This window comes from Caretta caretta, chromosome 11, assembly GCF_965140235.1.
Source record: "Caretta caretta isolate rCarCar2 chromosome 11, rCarCar1.hap1, whole genome shotgun sequence".
Taxonomy (NCBI): Eukaryota; Metazoa; Chordata; order Testudines; family Cheloniidae; genus Caretta; species Caretta caretta.
Genome location: NC_134216.1, coordinates 10277607 through 10301294, shown reverse-complemented (window position 1 = coordinate 10301294; position 23688 = coordinate 10277607). Strand labels below are relative to the sequence as shown.

Below are 23688 nucleotides of genomic sequence, written 5' to 3'. Positions count from 1 at the left end.
ATGAGCAGAGATTTTTCAGAGTAGGTGGCTAACTTTGTGAACTGCAGAGTGTATGGGCATTTCAGGATGGGCACAGCTTCAGGAATAGACTATTTGCAGAATTGAGGTAGGATCTGATAAGGCAAGGGCACACAATTTATTCACAAACCAAGCAGGTGCAACTTGAGAACGCATTGGCATAGGTGGTCTCTAATCCACAGGTGCCAACTCCATGGGTGCTCCAACCCTGGAAGACCCATGGAAAAAAATCAGTGGGTGATTAACACCCACCGGCAGCCAGATCTCCCCCCTATCCCACAGTGCCTCCCATCCACCGGCAGCCCCACTGATCAACTCTTCCCCCTCCCTCCCAGCACCTCCCGCCTGCCACAATAAGCTGTTCTGCAGCATGCAGGAGGCACTGGTGGGAGGGAGAGGAGCAGGGATGTGGTGCACTCGAGGGAGTAACTTGGCGGGAAGAGGCAGGGAAGGGGCTGAGTGGGGCCTGGGGCAGAGCGGTGGTTGAGCATCCGCAGGGCAAGGAAGAAGCCAGCACCTCTGCTCTAATCTGCCTCTCACTAGCAGCTGGTTGATTCACTACACTCCAGAGAGTTCAACACACAAAACTGTTTATTTGTGATACCCTCTGGCTGCTCAACTGTGCCAGAGCACTAATCTCATTGATGGTTTCACATACAATTGTCTGAGCCACCCAGGATGCCTGCTGATTCAGCCGCTGCTCTTGCTCACATTGAGTTGCTGACCCTCCTCTAGCTGACCTTTCAGTGGCCAGCATGTATACTGCATGCCACTCAAAGGCCCCCACTTAAAGCCACAGAGTTTAAGGCAAAAAGGGACCACCAGATCACCCTAGTCTGACCTGCATATCATAGGCCACGAAACATCACTCAGTTGACTGCTTCTTGATTGCTTCCACAGTCCCCCTGACTACTCACACCATTGAATCTGGTAGACACTACCAAACACACACCTTCTCCTTCTGAATAGCATTCCTCTCATGGGAGTAGCCTTCCACAGGTACCTGGCTCATCCTCCATAATATTCTGATCCATGAGGTTTGCTTCCTCATCCAAGTAGCTGACTTTCCTTTTGGAACAGCTCACCTCCTGATTGCTCAGACCAGCAACATCAGATGAGCCCATCCTGATATCTGGGCAGTTTCAAGATGTTGCTGCAACCTATCATGCTTGTGTTTTTGCAGGTGTAGGGCCTATTTGCTTATGAGAAAGATGTTTGCATATGCTAATGAGCAGATGAGGCACCCAGGAAAAAAAATTTGATACCACTGAAGCTCTTCGAGAAGGAGTGGAGTGGAAGTGAACATACAAATCCTGGAAGAGAAACCTGTGTAGGGAGCAGAGAACTCCTCTACAGGTACCACTGCACATTTATGCTAGCTTCTGCAAAAATTATTTTGGACCTTGATCTCTTTGCCTTAAAAACCCCACAGTAATACAGGAATGATAGTAATTGTTACAAAAAATACTAATAAATTGTTGCAGCTATACATAGTGCTCATCTTACAAACATAAAAAAGCGCAAACAACATCCTTGACCTCCAGTGTCAGTGTTGCTCCACTGACTGAGCACACAGAGATGCTTCCACATTAAATAGTCATCTCACAATCCTTCCCCAAAGCCCAAGTGCCACTAGGCAGTGGCCTGCATTCGACCTTCTATACTTTGGCTCAGTTATAGTCTATACCCTCCAACTTTTAATTAAACAAAAAAGTTCAACCAAATCAATTTAAATGTGCTGTTTCTCCCACTTACTGTGAAGCGCAGCGGTCATAAGCATACTGCATCATTACACTTAGGAATAATCTGCATGAAGCCCTATAAATTAGTACTTTAAATAGCTTGTGCATTTTCATCCATAAGAATGTATTTTATAAAGATGTATTACTGGTATTCAATATACAAAGACCTACATTAAACAGGCATATTGCATTTATTTTCTATTACTTTTTACAAAAAAGAGCTGCTTATAAAAAGAAATGCCCGTCTAGTAAAGAAATTGGGAAGTTGGGCAGGAGGAAAAATAAATCTTGTACAGCAGATATAAATTAGGGCCTAAATCCTTAATATCCCCTTTTAAAGATTTGCCAGTACTCATTACAGCTAGCACTGCTATTCAAGGCAAGGTTTTCTTAAAAAAGTGCTCAGATACTACAGTGATGTGCACATTAAAATAACTTACACAGAAAACAGATAGAAAATCTACCACAGGAAAGGAATAGTTTTATTTGGGTACTTTACAAAAACCAAATTTAAGGGACTGCTTATTATGAAGGCAATAACAATACATCTATTTTAAACTGAGCTCTAAACAATCAGATTAAAAAGAAGAATCTAACCTTTAACTACACACTGATTTAGGAGATTTCATGCCAAATCCTAAAATATGTACTTGTACACAGGAATGAGGTAAGAAAAGCTTTTAAAGGAAAGCTTATTGCACTGAAGTGCTACAGTAACATTACTGTCTACTCTGGACACTGCTGAAGTTATCACGAGTTGAAGTAATTTTCCACCTCACCGGAGGTGCTCATCATCTTGGAAGACTGGGTTCTAATTTTGTCAAGCTCCTTTTAGCTCTACCAGCTATTCAACAATGGTCAGCACAAAATCATCCAAACAATCTTTTTAAAAAGTTTCCAGGAGAGTCCATGAAATACACAGAAGTGGCAAAATGCTTTCCAATATATTTTAACATGAGTTACAATGTAACATTTGCCAAACACCTTTAAGTGGGAAGGAAACAAGGCACAGAAAGACAAAAACTAAGATGGAGACAGAGACGCCAAAATTCCTGCTATAAAAGGTAATAGTGTGACCTTCCTCATGACTTTTAAAAAAATAACTCCCAAATGCACCTGATCATAAAGGAAGGATTTACAACAATCCTGCAGCCCAGGATCAGAAGCCCCATTTAAGGAGAAAGGAATCTGGAATTCTGCTACAAATAGTACAGTACTGATGGTGACTCAGTGGTCGTAATCTTTCACCTCAGATTCAGCATTGATCCAGTACCCCAGCATGATGATTGAGGCTACTGTGTTGCTAAAGACACCTTCTTTAGTATATCATATAAAAGTAAGGGCACTGATTAGTCAGGTCTTTCAAAAAAAACTTATAATGAATCTTTAAAAAAAATAAGGGCTGAGATTTAATATAATAATCATAGCTACAACTCTAACTCCTCCTGGGGCCTTGGAAAAATCATTTAACTTTAGCCTCTTTTTCCTATGAAATGTAGATAGTCAGATTGTATGTGGCCTCCACTTGTGTAATTTTCTATGTATATATGCACTATCCCTGGTGTGTGTAAGCCAACATATTTTACCCACAAAAATTCAACCAGAGGCATGCACAGAGAGATGGGATCTATCATATTCATGCATTGATGCTTCACTCAAAATTAGATTCAATCTTTGTAAAGCACTTTGAAGAGGAAAAGTGCTATGTTAATGTCATTATTACTAATGCACTTTGTGGCATACAAAGCAGACTAAAATTAAGAAATGTTGTTAAATCTGTTGCTCTGTATTTTTACCTTCCCATCAAATTAATCTGGTTCCTTTCAGTTTACCCATCAGGATAGCTTACCACGAGTCCCATTTCAGGTACAAGAATCCACCTGCAAATTACAAAAGCCTACCAGTGTCCCAGAGAAGACATGCTCTCCAATAAACACATTATAGTCTAGCAATCATTAGTCAATCACAAAAAGAGCCACACTGACAATCACTGACTGACTGTTTCTTGAGCCAATTCTACCCACAAAAAGTAACATTTTAGAAGTTATTGTGTACTTGCATGTTGCTTTATATCTTCTCATTTGCCTACAAAAACTCCTTTCCAAATCTTCATTAATTTAATTTTTAAACAGAGTAATTGTGGGAGGGCACTAACATTACTAGTTCTTGCTTGAGAATACACAACTGTCAATTTAAGTTCTATTTAATTTTAAGTTTTGTTTTTGTTTTTTTTTACAATCCAATAGTTCTTTCCTCCCCCTCATTTTACAGTCCTGCAGCTGTATGTTGGGTAAACAAAAAGAGATAAGGAGGCTACTTTATTTCTCAAGGATCCTATATAGTGTGCAGCTTATGCCCAAAATGGGAAACTAAAGGCTGGTAAGCAAAAATCGATATACCACTTCTGTTTTAGATTACCGTGTATGTAATTAATTTCACCTACAGAAAGTGGTCTGCTTTGTTCTCATCTGTAGGCAGGGACGGGACACTTATAAGATTGGCTCACTGCATTAATTTAGAGAACAAAATTTTTGTACAGTTACCTTTCTGTAGGTGTGAACAGACAAGCACAAAAAGTAAAAGCTGCTAGTCCATTTTTTCACATGTGATGAAGAATGGGGGACACGCCACACAATTTGGGTTCCACTGGATTAATTAGTTCAAGGTTTTAGTTAATTTTTACTGATTTATGAAATCTTTTGAATTCTAAATTCCCAAACTTGCCATTTTTCCTCTATATATTCACCACTACCATACACTCATAATATCACCATCACTGTTTTATTCAGAACCACAGCTATTCCCCAAAAACATACTAATTAATACTCTGGATTAAAATAATTATGTTCCTTTAGTCAAAGTTTTTAATTCTTTTATCATGCTTTTAAAAGCTGTTCAAAGACATTTTTATTTAATGAGCTTTAAATCCTTTTTTTGTCCATCGTTCTAAATTACTGGATGAAAACTCAGATTATTGTATTTAATGTATTTATCATCAGGATTGGGTTCTCAAAACAGATCATAATATAGTTTAATTAAGATAGAAAATATTTGCCTACAGTATCAGTTGTTTATAAAACAGTCCCAAAGAACAATAAAAATCTCTTTTACGGTTAAACATTGTTCTAGGTACCTGTGGTTAAAGGCAGGTGAGTGACACTAGTAAGGCAGGTGAGAGTGAACCAGGTGGATGCCAGTGTCGCGCCAAATAGCAGCAGCAGAAGTATAAGTTTCAGCATGCCCCTGATAAAATCTGCAAACCTGAAATAAAAGCACAAATCTCATAAATTCAAATGTTATTTTTCAAGTTATTTAAGCATGACACTTTACAGTAAAATTAATATATTATCACTATATAATCCAGAAATCAGAAAAGACCCCTGCACGTTATTCTGAAACTGCTAGAAGGAGTTTATAATGACAGGTTCCAGAGTAGCAGCCGTGTTAGTCTGTATCCGCAAAAAGAAAAGGAGTACTTGTGTACCTTAGACACTAAAATTTATTTGAGCATAAGCTTTCGTGAGCTACAGCGCACTTCATCGGATGAATGCAGTGGAAAATACAGTGGGGAGATTTTATATACACAGAGAACATGAAACAATGGGTGTTACCATACACACTGTAATGAAAGTGATCAGGTAAGGTGAGCTATTACCAGCAGGAGAGAGAAAACAAAACAAAACAAAATGCTTTTGTAGTGATAATCAAAGTGGGCCATTTCCAGTAGTTGACAAGAACGTGCGAGCAACAACATTGTTTTTATACACACAAACCATGAAAAAATGGGTGTTTGTTGTGGAGGGTGGGAGAAAACCTGGATTTGTGCTGGAAATGGCCCACCTTGATTATCATACACATTGTAAAGAGAGTGATCACTTTAGATAAGCTATTACCAGCAGGAGAGTGGGGTGGAGGGAGAGAAAACCTTTTGTAGTGATAAACACCCATTTTTTCATGGTTTGTGTGTATAAAACCATCTTATGTATTTTCCACAGTATGCATCCGATGAAGTGAGCTGTAGCTCACGAAAGCTTATGCTCAAATAAATTGGTTAGTCTCTAAGGTGCCACAAGTACTCCTTTTCTTTCAACTTACCTGATCACTCTAGTTACAGTGTGTATGGTAACACCCATTGTTTCATGTTCTCTGTGTATATAAAATCTCCCCACTGTATTTTCCACTGCATGCATCCGATGAAGTGAGCTGTAGCTCACGAAAGCTTATGCTCAAATAAATTGGTTAGTCTCTAAGGTGCCACAAGTACTCCTTTTCTTTTTATATATAATGGTGATTTTTGTCATGATTAAACTGAAGCCTGCCTTCATTCCTCAGCAGCTCAAAAAAGTCTGAGTCATCAATTCAGGATCACTGGTACACAGGAAGGATTCTTGTTTGCAGTTCTAATATCTGACCAAACACCATGCTTTAAAACTGGAAAAAACTGTTTAATCTCTGCTTTGAAATCTTTCTTTCCACAGTCTCTCATCCACAATTCAAGATTCTTTGCTGTTTTTAAAAGTATCTTCACAGCTCCAATATACAAAACCTCATGAAACACTACACTCACTCCCTACTTCTTCCTTATGCTTGACTCCTATATATTTTTGCCAGAACATAGTTATCATAGGGATCATCTCTGCCGTTATAACACATTTTAAAAATTAACTCTTTGCTAACATTCTCTGACATCTTCTTGTGGACATCTAGCTGCTAGCTGAAGCTTAACATGGCTAAAACAGAGCTCTTGATCTTCTCCATCAAGCTCTCCCCATTACCTCCTTTCTCAATCACTATGGATACCACCACCATGCCACTTTAAGCCCATAACTTGAGTATCATCTTCCACTTGGACCTCCCTCTATGTCCTCATATTCAGGCTATGTCTAAACCTTGCTGATTCTTTCTATCTAAGATCTGTAAGACATGGCCTTTCCCATTCATCCACAACTAACACTCTGATCCAGGCTTTCACCTGCCTGGTGAAATTACTGCAACATCCTATTCTCTGGCCTTGATAAATGCAATCTTGCCCCCATTCATATCCATGCAGAATGCTGCTGTAAAGATAACTGTCCTAGCCTGGTGCTTTGACCATATCACCCCTCTCTTTGCACCACTTAACTTGTTCCCTTTTCTCTATTAAATCAAACTACTTACCCATCCAATCATCTTTCATTCGCTATCAAGATGTTGACTCCCGCCTTTGACTGGCCTATGACGACAGTGCCTATCTCCCACTTGTTCAATTTTCAAAAAAGTACTTTTGTACTTTCTCCTATGCTGCCCCTGAGAATTGGGAAGAGCTCCCTGTAAACACCTGCAAAACTAACTCATTATCCTCCTTCACAATCCGAGTGTGCTGTGATGCCTAGAAAAAGCTTGACAACATTTAGCCTGTCGGTATGCAGAGAACACAACCTATCATGCTTGCTCGTACTGTCTCCCTGTTTATTTATACTCCCCTCATTTGTTTCTATCAACCTGTATCCACCTGTTGTTTCATTTATTACTTTGATGGTAAGTTCTTTGAGGCAAGAACTGTCTTTTTGTTCTGTTTTTACAACACTCAGCACAATGAGGACCTGGTCCATGACTAAAGTTCCTGAACAGGACAGTAATTCAAATAAAAATGAATAATAATAATAATAATAATTCAAAACAATTCAGCCATTGGGAACACTGTCTCACTTTGGATATTTACAAGGGAAACTTAAAAGATAGTTCACATGGTGTTTTCAGCAGCTAAACATATGAGGAAATTTTAATTTTTTTCCCCCAAAGCAGATCTCTCTCGGAACAAAATCACATCCTTACTTACATGGCTGCTTGCCAGTCAGTGGCATTTAGACTTGAGGGTGCATTGATCAATTAGTTTAGGGTGACTTGCTTGCTTATGTGCAAGCGTAAATATGTATTTATTTCATTCAAGCTAGACTGAAGAGCTAGGATCCATTTTTGTGGAAAAACTCAAACCTTTCTGGTTATTCTCAAATCCCCAATACTAATATCACTATGAAGTCATTGTAATAAAGAACAATATGCTCGGTATAACAAGAGGGTAAGTTGGGTCTTGTAAACCCAAATGAATCAATGATGAAGGTCTCAGTAAACAGGGCAAGCAGAAACCCTTGCACCTGGACACAAAACTAAGTAAGAACTATTGATTGCTGGGGTAGTCAATTTTTTTTGCACCTTTTGCATTTATTTAAAAAAAACAACAATCCAGCTGAGCACTGAACCCACAACACAATTAGTACTGCAACTGCTCTTTTCAAAAGGGATTTTAACACTGGTGCAAACTTAGAAAAAACACTGGAGAGAGAGAGAGAGAGAGATGTTATTCAATTTGCTAGTAATTTTTTGTAGTTCCCTTGCTATTATTTAAGTTATGTCTGAAGAACTTCTCCCCTCATGGATCAGTTTTTCTCCTCCTGTTGGATTGGGGTAGTGTGGTCCAGGAAGTTTGGAATTATGAAGACATTCTAACTTGTCTACTAATTGCCTTATTTTCCCCTGCTAAAAAAAGAGATAGGTGGGTATTTTAAAGTCCAATCCTCCATGGCCTGATATAAAAGGTAACACTATATACAGCTTGAAAGTTGGGAATGCCACCAATAAGTAATGGTTAACAGTTTATCTAGCATGGGAGTTTTATGAAATATTGGATCTTAAGACCACATCTTTCCTCTTATTCTGTCCTTCCCTCTATTTCAATTCCGCACTGAACTTAGAAGTCAATAACTGGTAGAGCTAGAATCAATGCTGTATATCACCTTAAAGCTTGTAATCCCAGCTTTCAAATGGCATAGAGTATTAACTTCTAACTGCAGAAGTTTAGCTGTTGATGCTGGATTTGAAGTGGGGAAGAAGAAAGTAATCAGATTGACCCAACTTTAAAATCACAGGAGTCAGTTTATTTATTCATTTTTTTCTGTATTTTTGTCATTAAACATTAACTAATTATGTGAAACTTCTCAGAAGTGTCACAAAACATGAACTTCATATTTGTCCCATGGAGCAAAGTCCAAGGGGTTATTTTGCTGTCAACATCAGAAGTCCATTTCTAAAGCTGAGCGGGGCTACATATGCTGCATAATAAAAAAAGTGGATGAAATATCAGATTGGAGGTGGGAGGATGGGGAAAGATAATGGAGTCAGATATTTTCTCCACTTTACTGTACTGAGCAGTTGCAGCTGTGTTTTAATATAGAAAGATAAGCTGCTGTTGAAATTAGCAGTAACAGGCATCTAAGATTTTGCTGGAAGTTAAAGTTGACATTTGCCCCTTATTTGGCTCTAAGTTTCACAAAACTGTTGAATTAAACAAAAATGGAAAAAACATAACAAATAGGTCATACTCAGTCCTTTAAGGGCCTGTATTTCACCTCTGGTGAACTCAGTATGACTAGTAAAAATGCTTGCAAGACCTGTAAACTTTTCAGAGCACTAGTTTCACTCCAACGATCAGAAAGAAAATTTTTGTTCCCCAGTCTCAGCAGCTCTGTCACTTGCAACCATGCAGCAACACACCAACACCACCCTGCACCCACAACTTCATATTCTACCATAATCTATTATCCCAAACCAGCACTTACGGTGGATGTGTGCATGTACTAAAGAAGAGGTAGTCCAGGATAGTAGGTGAGTATCCGCCTGTAATGGGGTCAAGACATATCACTGTGCCCTGTGCTTGTGGCATTATCTTTCATGACCAAGCAAATCCACCTGTGCTGGATCCTGCAGTTAAAGCCTAAATGTATGGTGCTGAGAAAAGTCTGTTGCTAGGGAAATTATCACCAAGTCACAACATTTCAGCATTTTGACATCACTGCAGGATAAAAGCAGAAGGAAATGCTGGGCTGTGAAGGACAAAAATCCAGAAATATCTGTGATCATTAGCAAACGTGACAAGAAAAATTCTGGGGGAAAAAGGAGATAGATTTATGTTTCAGCATGATAATAAAACATGAATGTCACTCTTTAAAGTTGATATGCTTCAAACCAGTCTCATTCTACCTCTGCCAGCAAAGGGTACAACATCTGCCAATTGCCCAAAATATCCCAGACTTTTCCATCGTTAAAATGCATCACACAAATTAACCAAACATGTCTAGTTCAGGATTGTGGGGGAGTAGAGAGAAGTGGGATTTATTTATATACCTTGTGGAGAAAAACTCCTCATACCACCAAAAGCAAAATAAAGTGATTTGGGTCCTGATTTTCAATATCCGCCTTCCTTTTGAAGGGGCACAATTTAATACCCACAGTGAATTGCAGGCACAAATGCTACCATTGCAGGCAGCAAGCGGTTAAGATATCTACATGGTTGCATTTGCGTCATCAAAAACTGAAGCCAAGTTTGAAAAAACAGGCCCTTTATGTGCAGTTAAAGAATTAAATCATCTTCACGAAAGGGTAAAATTTTATCTAGACTTTATGGTTTGAGGAGAATAAAGTAAAACAACACTATCATTCTTAAATTGTAACATTTTTGGTTTTACAAATTAGCAGCTGGTAGAACAAAAAACCCCCCCAAAACCAAAAACCACCTTACCACAGGCTGTTAAGAGAGAGAGAGCTCCTTGCCTGATAAGTCACAGTCTTGACATTGAAATACATCAGCTTGTCATACTTGACAAGAATCATTACCTACTTTTCCTAATTATAACTTTCAGCAGATTACAGTCAGTCATCATTGGTTCAATCCTACATAGATACCTGCTGAACAGGCCTAAGAGGAGGGAATCATCTATCAGAAATGACAAATCACCCTTGCCCACTTTTTGTGTGTGTGCAAACGCTACTGTTTGAACTATATATTGCCTGAATTGCAGAGACATATTTGGAAACAGATTATTAGCATTCTTTTAATTTACTCAAAAGCAAAGTTTTGAACTCTGCAAAATACTGACCTTGCTATAAAGTTTGCAGTCAATTTTGCAGCAGTTACAGAGGCATTAAGCATTTTCTGAAACTAAAACTAGGCTATATATTAAATAAATTAATTTACCATAAAGGCTGAGATTTGCATTATGGGTCTGAATCAGCAAGTTCTTGCTAGAGAAGCTTAAGGCTAGAAAGGGTGCCCCTCTAGTGTTCAAGGGCCTCAACTGCAGTAGCAAAGGCTAGCCCATATGAGAGAGAATTCTGCATGAGTATTCACACTAGTTTTTCCATCATACTGCTTTTGCTGCATGGACATATGTTAATAGGTCGTTATTTACCAAACACTACTTTTACAGTGCCAGGAGGGCTTTAAACTTTTCCCTATGGAGAAAAACAAGTCATAGACAAATCTAGCAATAGCTAACAATTGGTCCTCTGCAGGGATCCAATTGGATTATGTCCCTTGATTAGTAGGATTAAGCTCTTTGGCTAGTTAGCATTTGGAGTACTGTGGTGGGGGAGCTCAAATGTCTTTTTCCTTTTTCCATGGCTTTGGGGGAGCTTTCCCTCTTCCTCCTTTCTAGCTGTTAAGTGGAATAAGAGGTAGCAAGAGGAGAAACCCAATAAAAGCAGCCACACTGGGTCAGACCAAAGGTCCATCTAGCCCAGTATCCTGTCTTCTGACAGTGGCCAACAGCAGGTGCCCCAGAGGGAATGAACAGAACAGGTAATCATCAAGTGATCCACCCTGTCACACATTCCCAGTTTCTGGCAAACAGAGGCTAGGGACACCATCCCCAACCATCCTGGCTAATAACTATTGGTGGACTATCCTCCATGAACTTATCTAGTTTGAACATATAGTTTGTTATTTATTAGTTATACACATTGTTGTTGTACAGTACAAGTAGACAATAATCTCTGCCCCAAAAGAGCTTATTACAGTTTTGGGTCCCAATCCTGCAATGACCTCTGTGCAGACAGACTCCTGCACCCATGCAGCATTCATTGCAGAATCAGAGCCTCGGTAGTGAATAGAAAGAAGACAGAATTGTACTGGGAAATCCAGAGATGAGTGTAATGTAGTGATTTTCTATTTTTTATTAACTTAAGTTATCAAAGGCCTCAAGGAAGGTGGTGGTTTTTGTTTTTTTTTTTAAACAAAGCTTGGATGGAAAGAGTCTGGTAGCTTGATTTGGGAAGGGCATTCCTTTTCTCACTTTTTCACTCATAAATCCACATCTTCTCAGATGGTTGGTGGGGAGTGTCACTCCATACCCATGGTGGTAAAGAGGAGAGATGCTAGGAGCATTCTGTGTCCATGTATGTGGGAAGTGTGTTGTATTCTCAGCATCAAACACTCAGTGGATTAGATTGCTAGACAGGCATCGGCAGGAAATAGACACTGATGTTCTCTGATGCTTTTCAGAGGTGCTAAATTGGTTCTTCCCAAGATCAGGCAGCCTCCTTCTTACAAGGCTACCCTGAAAAGGACCGGATGGGAAGCCGTCTCAGACATAACAATATGACTTCTTAAACTTGATGAGTGAGCAAATGGCTTTTCAACCCATGTAGTCCAATAACATGAAATATACAAATTACTGTACAAAAAGAAACAATACATCATCTTGGAGAGTCACATTTGCCATTTCAAATATTTCACTAATGATCAGAAATAAATTCAATTTATAGTCTTAAAAACCTGAGTGATCATTATAGCTGAAGAAAAATGAAGAACTGAAGGAGAGATCATTATTCCTACCTTGCCATTGCTATGCCAACAACACAGCCTCCAATTATGGACCAAAATCCAATCCAGCCCGCATCTACCTGATGGGAAACGGCATGGGGAAATGAAAGTGTTAAGGCTGAGAAAACAAGATGCTACTTTAAAAAAGGAGATGGGGGAAGGGAGGGTTACTGAAAAATCCTAGCAAAAAAACTGACTGACTTTTCTAAGAAACTCAAAGGGAATATAATTTACTTAAAAGGATATGGTCAAACAGTATATGCCCCAAATGTGACCTCTCTTTATATTGGAATCTGCTGGGGAATGTCATCTGGATTTCTATAATACCCTATTAGAAGCTTAAAAATAAAAATCTCTCTCTACTGATTTTTTCCTTTCAATTTGGCAAACATTGATTTTCTTTTCCTTCTCTATTTGTGAAGGTACAGCAGCCAACACTACTCCCTTTTATTTATTTGCCTCTTTAACATCAATAGGTGCGTAGAGCTCTGAAAATATGAACTGCCACTGTAGACTCAGCAGGGGGAGCCACAATAACTTTTGGTGATGTCAATGCTAAAAGTTTGTTTTGTTTTATGTTTCAGTAGTGAAGTGGTGCGTATATATTGATAGTTCCAGAAAACAGTGAGAAAAACTAAGGTAGGGAATACGTACATCAGCTCAAACACCATTACAAATCTAACAAAATACCTATGAAATAGAGCAGCTGCTGCATGTAAATACTTACTTGGCTGACATGAACTGGTGTTAATATCAAGTCCAGAACGCCAGACCAGCCCGCGAAAACACCCAGCGGTATAGCATAGGCTAATGCAAGCATCAAAAACCGGAAATTGCTGTGAAGACAACATATATGCAGTTAGCTGCTGTTTGTATTAGAAATGGCTCAGATTAACTTCAAGAGTAAATTGTACCCTAGAATCTATATTCCACCCATTAAGCAGAAAAGTAGAAACCTAAAGAGTGAGTCAGAAAAAACAAGTATAGTATTTGGCTATTTCACTGAAATTCCAAGTGCTGAAATGTTACTGCCTGGCACCATGTTATTAAAGAAAAAGCATTTACTATGTACGTATCAATGGCACCTTCTTGATTTCTGGAACCTGCTAGGCTCTCAGACTTTCCTTGTCTTCACAAGAAATTCAGTTTGTTATGCTATTTGATTACATTGACAGTCTATGCAGTGTTAACATATTAAAAACCAATAAGCATAAATTCAGTCCGACAAAAGCATATTTCATGTATAAATTCAGATTCAGATTCTTCAAGCTACTCTTGCTGTTTGTTTTCGCTGAGAAAAGGAAATTTACTGCATTCTCTCCTGGCCCTACCAGCTTGTCACTTGCACTACACATCACAAATTTATTTTCGTAAAACTTATTTTCTACTTAACCAAAAACATAAAAATATTATAATCCAACTCTTTGGCATACTCATGCAGAACATAAACAACAATTTACAATTATATTGGAACGTTTATGCAAGGATCTCAAAGCACTCCGGCAAACAAACCTCTCTGTAAACTACGTAAGTATTTTTCCATGTTTTCATAATAAGAGCCCAAGCTAAACTCATAAAATATGCACATGTAAAAGAAAACTGTGCACATAAATAATTTTGAGGCAGAAACTGGTTGTATGTATAATTAGCCATTTTTGCACATGTAAATACATATTTTAAACAAATTGCCTTATTTTGCTTGTGCACATGTATTGTGTTGGCACAATTTAGGTGCTTTTATTTGAAAATATGCCTTCAGTGACCTTTCCCCCAAGGTGACAGTGAGTTCACAGCAGAACGAGGAACAGAACCCAAGAATCCTGGCTCAGCAGTAGAACACCTTTCCTCCTATGAATGTATTTGGAATATAGTCCTGTTATTTGAAATCCCCACTTGTTTAAATGTTGCTGTTCCCATTTTCTGTAGAAGCATCATAGAAAAGTACAGTGAAAAACTCAATATTGTAAGTAATAAACTTTTCAGAACTTATTCATATGTTCCTCATATTCAATAAGGACAAACACAAAGTACTCCACTTAGGAAGGAACAATCAGTTGCACACATACAAAATGGGAAATGACTGCCTAGGAAGGAGTACTGCGGAAAGGGATCTGGGGGTCATAGTGGACCACAATTTAAATATGAGTCAACAGTGTAACACTGTTGCAAAAGAAGCAAACATCATTCTGGGATGTATTAGCAGCAGTGTTGTAAGCAAGACAGGAGAAATAATTCTTCCGCTCTACTCCACGCTGATTAGGTCTCAACTGGAGTATTGTGTCCAGTTCTGGGCACCACATTTCATGAAAGATGAGGTCAAATCGGAGAAAGTCCAGAGAAGAGCAACAAAAATGATTAAAGGTCTAGAAAACATGACCTATGAGGGAAGACTGAAAAAACTGGGTTGGTTTAGTATGGAGAAAAAAAGACTGAGAGGGGACATGATAACAGTTTTCAAGTACATAAAAGGTTGTTAGAAGGAAAAAGGAGAACTGTTCTCCTTAACCTCTGACGACAGGACAAGAAGAAATGGGCTTAAATTGCAGCAAGGGCGGTTTAGCTTGAAAAACTTCTCAGGGTGGTTAAGCACTGGAATAAATTACCTAGGGAGGTTGTGGAATCTCCATCATTGGAGATTTTTAAGAGCAGGTTAGTCAAACACCTATCATGAATGGGTTAGATAATACTTAGTCCTGCCATGAGTGCAAGGGACTGGACTAGATGGCCTCTCAAGGGTTCTTCCAGTCCTACGATTCTAACCCAGTGTTTGTGAACTATTCACATTAGGTGTGTGGGGGAGACAAACGGAGTTATAGTTAACAAGATCCTCTAAACCAACCAGTGGAAGAGAGTAACTGTAAGAAGCACTCATGGTAGTCTTGAAAGAGACTGGGTATCTATCTGGATACAAGTCAATGCCATTTACTCAACTTTCAAGGAAGATAACAGAAAGAAGAATGCTGAAACGTCAGGCAAGAATGAGAACCAACAATGTGCAAACTTAGAACCCAGAATCATTGCCTCAGGGAGACAAAATGACTGTCAACATTATTGGTGAAACAGGCCTCCAGTTCAAATACCCTATACTCTGAATAAGTCTACACATATTATTCAATTAATAGTACTTAATACCTTTTTCTTTCTTTGGGGACGAGGGAGAGGGGAACAGTAGCAAGAGTGGAAAACAACAGCAATTTAAACCATAAAAAGTGGTGGAGAGAGAGAGAGAGAGACACACACACACAAGTCTAAGAATCTGTTCTAAAGAAATCAGGATTTTTTTCAGTTAAATAGATTCACCTTCACTGTTCACTGAAGGTGAAACAATAAAAGGTTTGTCACCATCTGCACCCTAAAAAGTTAAACCGGAGCTGACAAGACGAGTCCTAAAACAATCACCTAAAGCAACAGCATTACTGTAACTGACAGCACACACAAAACCTCTGCTGAGGCAGCTTGCTCTCCATATAAAGTATTCCGGTTTTGGAATAAAGAGGAAGATAGAAAATGGTGTCTTTACATTCAGCAACCCTAGTATTTCTAACTAAGGTTTGGATGGTGTTTATTTTATTGCTTACTTTTAGGGCTCTGTCCAAGGTAGTTACCCAAAGGATGTTCATGTAACCAAAAAAAGGCCTCCCTCAAAGCAGGTTCCATGGGACTGAAATTGATCAGCACCAGTTCCCTAGAAATGAAGGGATAATTTGGTAGTTCACACAATTATTGAAGCTGAGGAAAAGATCTTAGAATATTCGCTGAAATGTTCAGAATTTCAGAGGTCATGTTTGTTTTATTCCATGAGAAGATCTGAAGAACATAGCCAATGTTTACCTGGAGCCCTTTTTCTTTCACACAGCCTCTTCTCGAGCAAAGCAACTACATTACATAAACATGGCCTTCTCCCAATACCATTTGTCAGTTTCCTTCTAATAAAACAGTGCAAAGAAAGCCTAAACACAGGAGTAAGGTTATTTCATGTTCTCATTACAATTTTAAGGATGCATTTACAGTGTTTTCTACCATCATTCGTCTGTCATTTACTAGGCCCACTCTCTCCTCCTTGACTCTGGTCTACCTTGTGCAATCTTGGAAGTCTAAGAGGGCAGATTGCCTTTTGTACTCAGTGCTGCTATTTTCCAAAATTATTTCACATTTGGAAGGTCTGTCAATGTTTGCAGAATAAAATACAATATGGAAAATGTTCTACCTGTTTGGGCACTTTCTAAAGAAGGGACAGAACTTGTTCCAAAATACTGTTTGTCAAATAGTCACAAATTCTGGGTACATGATTGCATATCTAGTCTTCCTTCTATACTGAAAAGAGACATTAACAGGGGAGGTTAAGTTGTAACCTACCTTGACGGTGGTCTCATCTGGAACATCTTGCCTTTTCTAGACTTTTGGCTATGAATCAGCTCCTCGGCTGTGGTATGGCTATTTTGCCAATGGATTCTGGCCATAAGCTGCTGTATCCAGCCCATGAGAATCACATCTATGAAAGGGGCTCCTCTGGTGACAGGTACCTATGCCACCCCCTGTACCAGCGTCAGGGACTTGAGGAGAGAAAAGAGTGCATAGCTGGGGCAATCTTATGTTATGCCAATCTTAAGCTGTCATTTTGTCTCCTTGGACCTATTAATAGACAATATGAGTTGCAGCAGCCTTTGGGCTACTTTAACATATACTTGGCTCTGTTTTCAGCAGCCCCAGCATCAGGGGGTAATGAAAAGGCGAAGATAGCCAAAAATCTGACTATGCATATTTATCTTTGCAATTACTCCATCCAAAAATTTTACTGAAAAAACAAGCGTGTTGCTGCCTGTCACACTATCAACCACTGCATCCACACTCTTTCCCATCATAATATATATGTGCCTATGATAGGAAAGTTAGCATCAACCTTTTTTTATTAAAACTTTCTGCTGGAATATGGATCACCTTTAAAAAAAAAAAAAAAAAAAAACCTATTGCACACTACTATACTCCATAAGGCAAGACTGTTCAGATGGGAGCCCTGTCAAAGACAATCAGCTTCCTAGCAATAACCTTGGCAATGTCTATTTAGCACCAAGCTTATTCTGTAACCTCCTTTCTGGATAGAGATGTCATGTGAAACTATGACTTCTAGTTCATAAAGGAGCGATAGATACACAGAGTCCTTAGTTTTATGAGCTTTAGAATAGTTTACTTAGGTTCCCCAAAATATTAAATGTATATAACTGGCTAATACTTTCAAGCTGCTTTAAAACTAAATATATTATTGTTAATTTGAAACATAAATATTTTAAACTATTTGCAGGTACTGGAATTTTTTTTTTCTACTGAAGCACTGTATGTACTGTTTCAGGGTAAAAAAAAAATTGCTAAACTAAGGAGCTAATAAAAGGGTATTTATTCCAGTCTTGACTAGGGTATTGTAACAAGACTGGTGGCCCATTAAGTGAGTTGAGTTGAGCCGCCATATGTGAATATTCAGTTGCCTCTGAGCTGATGTTGTGAGACTGGGATCAAGTGGTTGCTTGAAGATCACCTTGCCTCCATAAGAGTCAGCAAGAAACTCACTTATTAGTGAGAGCGAAGAGAGTAGGTCGGCTCCTGGAGGAGTCCTCATGTCAGGGGAAAGAACCCAGATCATATGTGACTCCTAGGTAGATGGCTTGTGGAGTGTAATGCTGCAGGGAGCAGACTACAAAGGAGAAGGGAGCAGAGAGGCTCACCGTGATTCCAAGAAGGTGGGTTGCAAGGAGTACACAGGTTCCTGAAGAAGACAGTACATCAGAGTTAAAGGACATGACTGAGGTGTTGAACTTGTGTTAAACAGTTTTATTTTGAAGAAATAAAACTGAAGCCCAGAAGAAAATGATACAAACTAATGGCTGAAGTGTTTTTTGGTGTATGGATTTGTGAGTTAGCCCACAGGCTAACCTGTATCAAATACAGATATGTATATCAGCAACATATGAAGGCAATCTCAAAATAGGGACCCTAACTCTGTAATCCAGGGAGTCAGGATTCTCCAGTGTTCATCAACTGCTCCCTAATTTACACAGCTCTGTCAGAAGAAATAGTCCCCATCTCAAAGACTACAAAATGTAGATTAGACAGACACGGTTTGATGTCTAACACCACCGATGATGGATCTCTCTCACAGCATAGCAGATTCCGTACTTTTATAAATCCTTCTTCTTTGATGGATTATTGATGAAAGGCTCCCCAAGAGAATTGTGTTTTGAATGATGAGATGGCGATTGTTTGGTGTGCAAAGGAAGAAAGAGTGCCTTGTGGAAGGGACAGCATGGAAGAATGTATAAGGGGAGGAAGATACATTTACTTAATAGCAATAGACAAACCCGACTCTTGAAAGTGATGTGTTAAAGCAGAAATAAGTTCACTATTTAACTGCAAGATATTTTTTATTAAGAAAGGTTTAGTGAATTGGTAATTCAGAGTTTTGCAGTTCGCTAGCTGACACTACAAGTATCCCAGATCCAGTGTTTACTGTACTGTGTACAACCAATTAGTTACAAGGCTCCCAAATGGAGTACTGTCAACAGAAATTTTATATTTCACCTGCAGAGTCAGTTGTTGTTTGGGTTTTTATTTGACAGTAACGTTTTTAGAACTCATCCCTCAGGCAGGATTTCTCCCCATAGCAGTTTAGGCTCATAATGCAGCATTAATAAGTATGCTCAGTGCCCTCAAGGGAACTGCTATTTTTTAATACCTCAAGTAGGTCACGTTACAGATTAACTGACCAATTCTGTTCTCACCTTTTCCTTCCTCACTGCCAACCTTCTCCAGAAAGGACACACTTTGGTGATTATCTTGCCTTGCACCTTCTGGTAACACAGTATGTCTACACTGCAATTAAAAACCTGCCTGGCCTGTGTCAGCTGACTCGGGCTGGTGGAGCTCAGGCTAAGGGGCTGTTTAATTGCAGTATAGACATTTGGGCTCAGGCTGGAGCCCAGACTCTAGGACCCTGTGAGGTGGAAGAGTCCCAGAGCCCAGACTCCAGCCTGAGCCAAAATGTCTACACTGCAATTAAACAGCCCCTTAGCCCAAGCCTCATGAGCCCAAGTTAGCTGACACAGGTCAGCCATGGATGTCTAACTGCAGTTTGGACATAGCCTTAGCCAGGTTCCAAACAGCAGAAATTGAGCATTTCTGATTGGAAATGATTTCCCTAAAAACAAGAAGAAGAGAGAAATAATTTTTGCAGGCTTTAAATACAAGTAAAGAAGGCAGAGAGTCTATGACAAGTGTGATTTTATTGCTCTCTAATAATTGCTTAGTAAAAAAGCTTCACAAATATTCCATCCTAGATAGTCCCTTTTACACACTGATTCTATTCCTGCTACTGACAGCCTGGTGGTAGACTGCTGCATATGAGCAGAGCTCCACTGAAGTCAACTGGACCGTGCATGAGCATAACAGTTCTCTTTTGCGCTATCAGTTACGGGATCCAGGCCTTTAATATTACTTATTATTTGTATTACAGCAGTGCCGAGAGGACCCATCTGATATCAGGATGCCGTTGTGTTAGGTGCAATATGAGCACATAGAAAGAAATGGTCCCTGCAATGAAGAGTTTACAGTTTATATACACACAGACAAAGGGTGGGAGAAAGGAAGCAGCATTAGGACATTTTCTTCATAACAAAGTTAAAAAAACACCAAAAATGTTTAATTTGAGACCTTGCCCAGCAATATGACTTATTTTCCATTCCCCCATTTTGCATTTTAACACCATACACAATTAACTGGACACAATAGGACAAATTCTGCCTTAGATGCATTTGTGTACTTCTCTCATCATAGCAAGGGCTGTGGGGCTCACATTTGAATGGGGAAATAGACCCCAAGTTACACAACATAAAGAGCAATGTTGGCAGCTTAAGAGCACTGAAAATAAAGAAAACAATTTAATGCTCAGTTATTCACAATGTTAAATTACCTCAACACTTTACAGTATACATCCCTTTAATTGTCTTGTAATTTAATTTCATTGTAACAAAATTATTATTTAGAGGCTGTGTTAACAAGACCACAACAGTGTTGATGCTGAGTGACTCTGATATGTGGTTTGCAATATTTTTGAAAATAGTTAATATTTAATGACTCCACTTTTTAACATCTAGTGTTCTTTCATGTCTATGTATTAATATTTAATTTGATTACAAAGCACTACAAATTAACTTGCTTGTTCTTCAGTGAGAAGATTAAAGCACATATTCTGTTGTTTTGCTTTTTAAATGTAGGTTTAAAAAAAGGTGAATTGGCTTTGAACTGTAAACCCAAGCTGTCCCAAAGAGAACCTACCTTAATAGCCTACAAAAACTTCTCCTATAGCTGAGCCGCTGACTAGCTGCAGCCACACTGGGAGGAAATGGAGGGCGTGATGGGAAGTAGGCTAGTGCTGCAGAAAATATCAGGGAGACCATTCCAAATTCTAAGAGTCAATTAAGAAAAACCACAGTAAGAGAGAAGTTTAACATTGTGATGGATTTTAACAGTAAGAGCTTATTTTAATACGATAAAGTTATTATCTAGCCTCTTTCATACAAAAATTGTATGCCAAATGCTTTACAAAGTTCAATAATAGAGCTACAGGTCTAAAACAATAGGAAGAGGAATTAAGGGAATATATTTTTAAGCAAGATTGGGAGTCAATTAGGTAGATAGATATAGGCAAGTCATTGGCAATGGCAGGAGCTGCAGAGGTAAAGGCTTTTGCACCAACAGTTATAACACTACCTGAAGAGACAGAGAGGAGGCCAGTGCCAAGACGGACAAGGTCTGTGAGGCAGGCTGGAGCAGGTCTGCTTGTGGTTTTAAACACAAGGAGGATATCAAACTGGACCCATGTGGATAATTCTGAGAGTGTGAGGTCAGTGATGAGGTTACTTTTCATTGTGTGAGAAGACAGGTAGCAGTACATGCTAGAATTTGGACAGCTGGGACTTGGGGAAGCCCTAGAGCAATGAACTTCAGTAGTCACAGCACAGAGTGATGAAGACATGGAAAAAGAATTCAACAAAGGTAGAGTCAAGAGACAGCACACACAGAGAGTGTTACTGTGGTAACAGACAGATTTACAACATAAGAAGGAAAGTACAGTCAGTCATGTCCCAAGGAGAGAATGGACACAAATGGGAGAGAAATGAGGAAAGAGAGTTGTTTGCAGATGCTGCTTTTGCTCAACAGCAGTAGGTCTGTCTGTCAGAAATTTCAGTGTGGCAATTTGGGCCTGAACCTGCATGAGACACTCAGCAAGTCTCATGATCAGACTTTTTGAGAGAAAGCCATAAATGTTAATCAACCCCCAACCCATCTAACATTTATAGGCATTTACAATTTACACAGCATTCTCCCTATTCACAGGCTTAACCCTAGTATGCTAGTTTTCCTAAACTCTTAAAAACAGGATTCTTTACTACTGTATAGACAATTCTATAGCTATGGATTATGTCCTTTAAGGAGCACCTGGGATCCTATTACGAAGAAGTGATTCACCAATACTGTTTGGAAATACAACCTAGAAATCCAGCAGTGCTGGGTACTGGATTGCTTTAGCTTCCTCCTCTCTAAATACCCTTTTTTAAAAAAAAATAATAATGTCAATACAGGGAGAGAAGGCACTTTGCCAACTGCTCTGCCGAATGAGGAGGAAATAATTCATGAAAGTGAAAAGTAAATGATACACAGAATCTGAATGGACCAGGTGGGAAAAAAACCAGAATAACTGTTTTAAGTTTGCTCTGTGGAAAAAAAATATATAAACACACAGGATTTCTTTTGAGGGTGAATTCTTATAGATTTGACCATTTTGTTCTCCAGCATCAAATACTAAATGATTCACTTTGGATGAAGCCGTGTTTCCTTTTCCTACTGCTGTCTCATCATAAAAGGATTGTTTTTGAGGGTGAAGGACACGTTAGCTACCCCCACTTACACTAGAACACCACTGCCCTAGGCTATACAAATACTGTAAGTTCTATGCTGCTGTATATTATTGCCTTCAAGGAAACAAATGGTGAATAAGGAATTGGCTATATTGTAACTGAATAAACCCAGACTTAAAAAGAAGAAAAGAACTTTCTGTGATACTGGGGTGATGCCTAGAAAGGGAAGCAAGGTATGACAATAACAATTTTTTTAAAAAATGCCTTTTATTCCATTTTCAAAACAAGATTTCAGAATTACATGTGGACACATCCAAAAGATCATCTGGTTAGAGACAAATCTGGAGATTGGCTAAAGTACATTACTATTTAGCTATTACATACTATAACTATAAAACAGAAAGTTTAACTCTTTTTAAAATGTAAAGCATGTTGATTTAATATTTTAAAGAGCAGAGTAACACTTTTTCAAGTGCCTATTCTCCTTTAGGGGTACTGCTGAGATTTACCTGATGGTCCTTTTCATTAGAGCCAACTTCTCTAGGGATCATGCTCTAGTAATGCTTAGGTCATTTTTAAAATTATTTTAATAATCAGGTGGTCTCTGAAGTGTTTCCCTGCAACCTTTAGTATCTTCCCATCTTACATCTGCTACTCTGATGAACCTGCCTTGTAGTCACTGCCCTTTCACATAAAAAAAAGGAAAAACTTGTTTGAAATCTAGCCAAAAACAAAGGGGTCACTGCTATTAGGTAATAAAGGATCCTCATATCAATTTAGCCTTGTGTGCCCTACAATTTCAGGTCTATCTGAGGTTTAGGAGCCCAGAACAGAATCAGATTCTCACATGTCACAAAGGTGATGCACTGCTGTCCCCACCAGGAGGACCAAGAATAATGGGTTTGCCTTTGTCACTACCATCATTCATTATACCAAACTCTAGATCGGGGTAGGCGCAAACTATGGCCTGCAGGCCACATCCAGCCCATCAGACCATTTAATCTGGCCCTCAGCTCTCACCAGGGAGAGGGGTCGAGGGTTTGCCCTGCTCTGTGTAGCTCCCAAGAAGCAGCCAGCATGACCCCCCTCTGGCTCCTCTGTAGTACACGAAGGCGTGGCCAGGCGGCTCTGCACACTGCCCCGTCTGCAGGCACCGCCCTTGCAGCTCCCATTGACCGTGGTTCCCAGCCAATGGGAGCTGCAGGGGTGGCACCTGTGGACGGGGCAGAGCATAGAGCCACCTGGACGTGCCTCGGGGTCGGAGAGCGGATATGCTTCTGGGAGCTGCTTGCGGTAAGCACCGCCCAGAGCCTGAACCCCTGAGCTCCCCCATGCCCCAACCCCCTGACATAGCCCTGATCCCCCTCCCACCCTCCAAACTCCTCGA

General features: G+C 39.3%; 1 protein-coding gene across 6 annotated transcripts in view; it reads right to left on the bottom strand.

The window, feature by feature from the left end:
- The window catches only part of SLC49A4 (solute carrier family 49 member 4), a 195508-nt gene that overhangs the window by 66613 nt on the left and 105207 nt on the right, over positions 1-23688 (bottom strand). For 5 of the 6 annotated variants that reach the window (XM_048869815.2, XM_048869817.2, XM_048869812.2 and 2 more), the window contains 4 exons: positions 20719-20848; positions 13124-13232; positions 12409-12476; positions 4894-5021 (listed from right to left, as the gene is read on the bottom strand). In XM_048869815.2, the coding sequence (XP_048725772.1) occupies positions 4894-5021; positions 12409-12476; positions 13124-13232; positions 20719-20848 (435 nt within the window). The remainder of the gene's footprint in view (positions 1-4893; positions 5022-12408; positions 12477-13123; positions 13233-20718; positions 20849-23688) is intronic. The other variant, XM_048869816.2, reaches the window with a different exon arrangement.